At 37.2% G+C, this 8,827-nt stretch overlaps 1 protein-coding gene across 1 annotated transcript; it reads right to left on the reverse strand.

The window, feature by feature from the left end:
* Positions 1-3,714: 3,714 nt before the first annotated feature.
* LOC104071176 (ras-related protein Rab-36-like) lies at positions 3,715-8,593 on the reverse strand (the record flags this gene model as incomplete). Its single annotated transcript, XM_009579561.1, has 6 exons — positions 3,715-3,779; positions 4,010-4,129; positions 4,660-4,750; positions 6,387-6,468; positions 7,880-7,931; positions 8,529-8,593. Coding segments are annotated over 6 exons (475 nt in total), but the record flags the coding sequence as incomplete, so codon positions are not given.
* Between the last annotated feature and the right edge of the window lie 234 nt (positions 8,594-8,827).

Raw genomic sequence — 8,827 nt, forward strand, 5'->3', positions numbered from 1 at the left:
CTGTCAGGTCACTGTTTCTTAAATGGCTTTTGATCCATCACCAGTTGTTTTGCTCAAAGAGATATGCATACTTATTTAAACAGGAAATCATTAACACATTAGTTTCTACTTATTAAGACAAGAAACAGCATAACATTAGTACTTCTTTTGGGAAATTGGTTATTACAATTCTTCTTTAACTTTGCTTCAGACTGCCTCTGAATTTCACTTCTCCAATTTCTCAGCTGCAAATTCCACAAGGAAGCTGGCACTGCATCTGTTGCCATGATCGCTGTGAGAACTTCAACTGGTATAAAAATCGTGTTTCAGTCTACCTATGTTTAGAGTTAATACAGTTGTTCCAACATTGTTTTCCACAATATCAAGGCTTCTTCAAAGCCAATTAAGTTGCTTATAGAATGGATTAACATGTATAGATAAAACATAGACCCCATAGAAACACTTAAGAACTAGCAACTTTACATTTATTTTTCTACCAAAGTTAGTTTCCTTTATGCTCTTAAGCAATTCATCATTTGCAACATGATCCAAGATTCACTTTAGACGATCAATTATTAATACTGAGTTCTTTGCAGGGGAAGTCTCAGTGGGGCTAAAAAACACCCCCCAAAACCAACCAACCAACAAAAAACAAACAAAAAAACCCCACCAACCAAAAAAACCTCCAGTCTCAAAGCATCAGTCATAGAATAGATGGAGTCAGACCATTGTCAGGTGATAGTTAATGACTGACAGAGTATTGTATTTGTATGTGAAGTTCTACAGAAGATAGAAACCAGTAATGACATCAAGCAATGTACTGAATCACTAGAAAAAACTGTCCCAGTTGATATTCAAAGCAACGTGATTGCATTGTTGAAGAGACTGCATCTCTGTGATTTTGTACAATAATTGAGCTCAGCAATGAAAGAAACACTTAGGAGATATATTTTTGGGGGCAAAAAGAAAACTGGAATCCTGATCTTTTCTTAGATTTGTTACTAAGTCATTTTGCAGCAGTAAAGACTAACGTGTCTGCACTGAAACCTAGCACCTAGCCTAGACAACATGATTTGCTGCAGTAGAGTGAACCATCTTTTCTACTCTCATTCAAACTCAGTAAACATGAAGACCATGGCTATGCTGCCCACTCAGTGCAGCACGTGGTACACATGGAGTGTATATTCATCATCCTTGTGAAACAGATTTGGGAGATGAACAAATACATAGAACATCATAAGGTCAAAATATTACACATTTGGATAAATAACTCCTTACATACCCATACATATTCATTTTTTCCACCAAATGCTACATTTGCATCTTTGCCAACGAATCGGCAGGATTGCCAAAGTGAAGGTTGCCCAATAAAAAAAGACACAGAGTTCCTAGGTCTCTATTCATCATATTCTATGAAGCTGCTCTAACTTACATTGTAAGAAAATAAAAGTAATAAAAAGGATGTTTAAGTCATCTTTTCTCCACTGTTTTCTATTTCTTATCAAACAACTTTTGTGGAAAAAATGGCAGAGAATCTAGAATATTTTCAGTTTGATGCATAGATTTATAAACAAATGTATTTTCTCAGCAGCTCAAATCTGAAAGGTCAGAACTGTTATAATCAGTTTTTCAGATAGCGTTTTTTCTGTAATGATTGAATGACTATCTTAAGAAACTGTAAGTTGTAACTGTCCATAGGTTTTCTTCTTTCTCTCTGTTTAAAATAGTTGCAGTATGAAATTTAGAGCATTATAGAAGATGTTCCTTTTTTTTTTTTATGCCAGCATAGCATGGATTTGAATCTTAGCAGTATGGAGTTATAAGCTGCTGATAGTTTTCTAGTGAAGCAGTCTTTCTGTTGCCCCACTTTGATTCCTTTGTTAATTCTTTCATTTCAGTGCTTATAGTAATTTTGAAGGACCATAAATTCGTATGGTGTAGTGCAAGCAAAAGATTTACAGCATCTCATTTATCTTTCGAGAAATATCACTAACTAGGTACTCGGAACTGAATATTAAAATTCAGTGAGATACACTCATCTTATTTCCCTCTAATTTTTCCAGTATTTCCCTTTCACTTCTTTTGTACTTTTGCAGTTTAAACCTAATTATCATAATCAATCATACTAATACAATTTCACAAATACTGACCAAATATCCGTTACAGTAATTTCTGGCAACATCATTTGTCATTCAAATTTCTGGCAATGTCATTTCTCAGCAGAATCTTTTGGCATCAGTCATTGCTGCCCAAAGAGCAGAAGAGCATTGTAAAGCTGCTTTACTTCAATAAAATTCAGTGGTACCCAGAGCTAATCTCTCCCCATTAAGCAATGGTTGTAATTTCTAAAGAACTAATTGCACAAGGTTATGTCAAAGGGTATTTGAAAAGGCAAAACTGGGGCAATGGTTTTTTGATCCAGCCAGCACACCAAGTCACAGCAACATGTCCAGAGAGCAGGTTCTACCATAAGCATTCAGTAATGACATCTTCATACGGCAAGTACCTTAGGGCTTAACAAGCATGTATCTGCTTTGGAGAACTCCATCTTTTCCCTACCTCTAAACCCACATACACTTGCAAGTCTTTTCACAAAATGGCAAAACTATTTCTCTACTATTACTGCTTCTATTAAGCAGTGGAGCAAATTGCTCCCAGCATCTAGTGATCAAATTATCTTGTCCAGTAAAAGCAGATAGAGTGACTAAGAGTTTAGCAGCAGTATCGAATCTAACCTTACCAGCTCAGAGTTCCTACCACAGACAGGGATGAACAAGTTCATGACTGAGACTGAGTATGGTTCCAGAATCATGTTACATTACTAGAAACAAAAAAACCCAGTTAGAATAAAATGAAAATGTCATTACTCTTAGCCACAAAGTATAACTGCAGTGTAGACAATATTCATGAAGATCAATCCAGAGAAGGATTCTGCATCCTCTTTGGAAGATGGAATACATGAAATCTAATTTTTCTATGCCATGTGACCATTCTTTCTTATTCAAGAGAGTGGAAAAGAATAGCATTCTTATCTGGTAACATTTTCAAAATATTAGACAGCTGGGATAAAACAACAAAGTTCCTACCTGGACTTCTATTAGGCTTGGAAATATTTAAATGCTGGGCTCCGATTCTCAAGTGGAAAATGAAAAATAATACAGATTTTTCTTGGATGGAGAAACCACAGTGAAAACTATGCAGTCTGCATTTGTGTACTTCCATGCCTGTTATTGAAAAATATTTATTTTGGAACAGTTTTAAAATATTTGGAATACATAAAAGCAAGTCAGAGTTATTTTATACTATGATCTTAAAAGGCAAAACCATACGGATAGCACCCTTTATTCTGAACTGCCATTTGTTTTCTGCTCCTATGAGAACACAACTTCACTATCTAAAACTTCTAGAGAATCATCAAAGAACAACACGCTAAAATTACATAACTTTTGTCTACATGTGTTTCTGGCAGACAGGTGAGCACATGGGACTTGCAGTTTCTTCTTGAATTAAGACAAAGATGTTATGTTTCCACTACACAGAGAAAGATTTATGTAACAATTGTACCATCCTGCACAAGTGACCCTGCAGCAGCAAGGGAACTTTCAGAAAGGAAGTTTGGATAAGTTTTTTCTCCCTCATTTCCAAAAATAAAACTTTCTGTTTCTGGTTTGAGAGCTTTCATTGTGGCAGGTGCTCTATGCAGAGAAGCATGGCGCTTGCAAAAACAGTTGACAGTTAGCAGCAACTCAGGCTGACTTGAGTGTTGCCTTCTGGGATTTCCATCATGTTCTTTTCCAGTTCTGTAGAAAGAAAAAAGTTATGAAGTCAATTCACAAGAAATCATACCATCCAATACTAAGGGTAACAAAAAGCTGAATGCAGCCCCAGTCAATCCTACATGCTAGAACTCAGGTAGACACTGACATGAATATGCTTGCAAGTGTTTGAAACAGGTTTTAATGCTTGAAAAACCTCCCCAATCCAGACTGTAAACAATGAAAATACACACAAAAAGCAAAACTTAACATACTGATGAGGTTTCCTGCCCCAATTTGGGCCATGTGCCCAGCAGTTTTCTCCAGCTCCTTTATCATGGACTGTTCAAAGGCCAAGGCAGCAACTCGGGAAAAGAACTCTTCGACATTTTCCCCTAGGAAACAGGACAGAAATTATGTGTTTTTACAACTGCACATCAACACATGATCAAGCGTAACAAGCACATCTGTGAACAGATCACTGCTCAATACTGGGACAGAACAGGCCTCTCCAACAATCTGTCCTCCATTCTGATCACTGCAGAGCGAATTTCTCATTTTCTTACTCTGGAATAATGTACCCTGTACTGTACTTTTATTTTTAGTCAGCAACAGAGAGAATTCAGTTTGTGATATAATCTTTTTTCGTTGCTAATGTTGAGTAGCAGTGCACACGTGTATTTATGTAACTACCTACGAATTAAACATGCTTAGACATTGCACAGCAGCTCAAGTACTCCTTTCTGTAAACATGACAGTGCAAGCACACATAAAAATGCTCAAATAAAATCAACCATTAATAAACCCGAAGTTTCCAATAGCAACAAAATGCAAGAATATGGGAATGGAGGAATAAGGAACTTTACCTTCCTCCCACCTTAACATAAGCCTTTGTGGTTAAGCTATTTTTACATCCTTTACTTACCTGTTTTGGCTGAAACTGACCAGTATTCTGCCTGCATCTCATTGGCAAAGCGGATGGCATCTAGCTCTGTCCTTTCACACACAGCATCTGACTGAGTAAATAACATGGAATAACTTTAACATAAGAAGTGTACCTGGGCTGATAATAACATAGAGGTACTGCTATCACCTATACTATGATGCTTGCGGTTTTCACAGAGGCCTTTCTGGCCTTGTCTTAGCACTTGTGCAATGAGACATGATTGCAAGAATATTCAAGTACTTAGTACTGCTTTTAAAAAGGAAGTCTCCATTTACTTCCCACAGCATTGAAACAAAACAACAGTTAACAAGTGTGACCATTTGACCATTGTATCTAACTATATAGTGTGGTAGGCAGCTATAAAGACAACAGCCCAGTTACTGGTCTTTAAATTCTTGTCACCCCATCATTCTCAGCACAAGAGTTGCAGGACCAACTAATCACAATGGTTCTTTGGGTTTAACATCTCTTGTCTCTGTCTCAGGTCCTTTTTTCTACTCCATCTATTTTTACTATGTTGTAACAAAATGGCCTTCCCCCCTTTTTATTTTTGCTCTTTTTTATCTTTTCTTAGAACTAAAATTTCTTGCCCCTTCAATGGGTTTTGCTCTCTTGCACTTAATTTTCAGGTCTTTTTCCCCTCTCATTTGTTCTCTGTGATCAACCGTATCAGTATGTTGCTGTTTGCTTTCAATTTCCAGCCCATTTGTGATGGACGATACCAGTCGTCTTTGTACCGTTTTCTGTGCATTGTCTTACAATGGGGAACCCCTGCACAATTGAGGAGAATTCTAAAAATTTGGAAAGGATCATGTGACATCAAGATAAGAAGTAGAGTGAATCCAGTTGGGAAGACACTGGCTTCATACTGAAGTAATAGCTAGAACCCACAATCCTTTGCTTTACTCTTGTCTCCCTTTCAGCTGAACGTGCTATCATTCTAAAAACAAAACCTAACTTACAGTAAGGAATTCTAGCTTAGACAAGACTTCAGATCTGCGTTCTCAGAGGTCTGGCACATTTAGCTTTTACTGCGACTCAGAAAAAGCAGCATAAACAACACGAAGTACAAGAAAAACTGACAGTCATGCAGTTTTCTGGGACTTATTTTCAGTGAAGGGTAAGAAACAAACTGCGTAAGTGATACTGTGGCAGCTGGGGGGGGTGGGAAATAAAAAAATTAACTAAACAGCAGAAGCAGCAAGTTTGTTTTGAAATCTTTAAGAATTAAGTATTGATAGCTAGAGAAAGACAAACACAAGACTCAGAATGGTAGAGGGTGAATACATTATATCCTGTTCTTCTGAAAATGATGTGACATTCAATTAAGTAAGAATTCTTCCCTGATCCTGAATAATGAACACACTGTCCGTAAAAAAAACCCCAACAAAACCTTCAAGATCATTAGGTACTCCGTCTTTTGTGCACACAACTTTTCTCTGCCTTTTCAATTGTTTGTACATGCTTGAAAAATGTCATGCAAGGAATGGAAATAGGGATATTTCATGAGCTACCCATTTGTTCAGAAAGCATCTTCTTAAATTGGTTCCAAGTGTGCTGTTCTATTTACTTGTAATCTTCTTTCTCTCTGTTTAGGTTTTTCCCTCAAGGTCTTTATCTCAACAACACTGTGTACAACTTGTAAGGGAAATCACTTGAGGAACTAGGGGAAATCTGATTTCCTTATCTGCATTCAATTTACTTACCACCAAATCTTTTTTTGTTCCAACTAGAAAGATGAAGCTGGAATCTGGCTCATTCTCCCTCAATGCATCTTCTAGCCACTGTCTGAAATACAAAAGAGAAATGAGAGAATCAGTCAGAGGAACTGAGGAATATAGGAGAAATTGACAGATAATAGGGTCACAAGAAAAGTGAGACGATGAACTTATGTGAGAGTATCAAAAGCCTTTTTTTCTAGGCAAAAAGAGACCAGGAGCTATTCCAACTCCTTTGAATACATGCCTTCCACTAAGGAAAAGTTCAAACATGCCCACTTAGAGCACAAATTCAGCAATGATTTTAGCACTCAGAGTATTTATTAGTATAAGGGAGGGGCAAAGTTTGGATGGACATAAGGAATAAGAAAACAAGAAGCGGAGGAAAAGATATGAACAACATAGCAGATTAGATACAAACGGGAATAAAGAAGAGTGAAATAATCTATTCAGCATTATAAAACAGCTCCCTATGAAGGCTGCATGATTCTTGTCTCATAAGCTTTTATATTTTTGTTACTCTGGCAATCAAGTTCCTCTTGAGTCAACCAACACAAGTCAAGGAAGGAAGGGAGTGTGTGCATGTGTGGGAAATCAGGTTCACAGGCTTCAATTATTTTCAGCCAAGCAGAGACACTAATATATATATTATTTTACAAAGTCCTATGTAAATGAGCTAAGTACCACAGCAGTAGTCTAAGGAAATAGTTTAATACACATTCAAATAAAACAGAGTACAGGTTGTAAAGAAACATGTACCTGAATTACAGTCACAACTGTATGTTAGAAATATATATGCTCTGAGCTGGCGACAACAATGTGGATCATAGACCTATGTAGGGTTCTGCAGCCTGCACTAAAAGCAGAACAAGTTTACTCATAACAGTTAGTGTGCTGTTGTAACCAAATCATTACAAGTATCTGAATCAGTGAATTTCGCTATATCTACATGTACTTTGAGTTTTTAATTTTCTCTCCTCTTTTTGACAGCCTATCTCCCAACAGAATCACTACAGAAACTAGAGAAAGAAAATGATTTTGGGCTAGCAGTGCACCTAGAAAATGAGAGGCTTTTGAGACATTATGCATGAGATGCACCTCATCAATTTCACCATTTACATCAGATGCCAGCCTGTTATTCTGTTTATAGCAAATGGAGAAAAAAAAAAGGATGCTTTTGGGGTGCACTTCATCTCTTCCTGCATGTCTATTTTTGGAAGGATCAAGCTTTTACTGAAGTACCTTTTTCTCTCCACTGACTATAAAGGAAGTCAAGGGTAAGTAGTTCAAATATATGCTCTGCATTTTCTTCAGAAAAATCCCACCCTACGTAATCCAAACAAGTGACTGTCATTCTTCATTTCCTAGCTCAATAGAAAACACACTCACGATCCAACAAGTTCTCAGCAACTACAGGCTACCCAAGGCAATTAAACCTGCTGTAAAAGCTTTAAAGGCTAAGCCAAAATACAGAAACTTACTTGGTGTGATCCAAAGTCTGGATATCAGCCAGATCAAACACTGTTATTATAACTGCAATAAAAGACAAGAACAGAAAAAAAGTAATTAAGTTAGTGTATCAGAAGTCTCTCCAACTCATCTTGTTAAACAGAGAGAATGTTTACATATAAAGCGCAAGAGCAGATTTAACACAGAGGAGATGGAAGACTATCCATTTGCTCACTCCTCTTCTTTCTCCAGCACCCAGTAAGACCGAAGTCCTCAGTCTTCAACCTTATTTACTCTTCACCTGTAGTCTGCAGTCTATAGTGCTATTACTCCTTTTATTTTGGGACCACTTTAATTCCTGCAGAAATTGTCTCTTACCAAAGGGAATGCCAGGAGTATCCACTTCTAACTTCAGCAATAATCTTACCCAAACCCAATTCTTTTCCCCCTAGACACAAGTGCCAATTTTTATCACTGCATCATCAGAACATTCAGAGCTTGCAGGTGTGACAACATATCAAATCATGAGCTTTTTAGTTCCTTCTTCTCTCCAATAACGGACAATCCCTTCCACCACACTGTGTCCACAAGGTACCTTTCCAGGGAGCACATATACATATATGTTTCCATATAAAGCACAACCTCCTGTCACAGCCAGGATCAAATTAATATTGTTCTCACCCTCTGCTCCTCGGTAGTAAGCAGATGCAATGCACTTGAACTTTTCCTGACCTGCTGTGTCCCATCTGTGCAATGGGGGAAAAAAAGAAATTTCAGATTAATGAAACCGAGTGTAACCTGAGTAAACATGCTCATGAAGCAGCAGACTGGTACAAGTTGGAGAAGAATGTGACACGAGAGAAGTGTTACCCTCTGGAACATGTTATTCATTAACTACTGATAGAAATACAGTAAAGCTCTATTATTTAATGAAGACATTTGAACTCTGTTTTGTTTTGGTTTATTTGGGTTTTTTTTAA

The sequence above is a fragment of the Fulmarus glacialis genome, unplaced genomic scaffold, assembly GCF_000690835.1.
Source record: "Fulmarus glacialis isolate BGI_N327 unplaced genomic scaffold, ASM69083v1 scaffold49686, whole genome shotgun sequence".
Lineage (NCBI taxonomy): Eukaryota > Metazoa > Chordata > Aves > Procellariiformes > Procellariidae > Fulmarus > Fulmarus glacialis.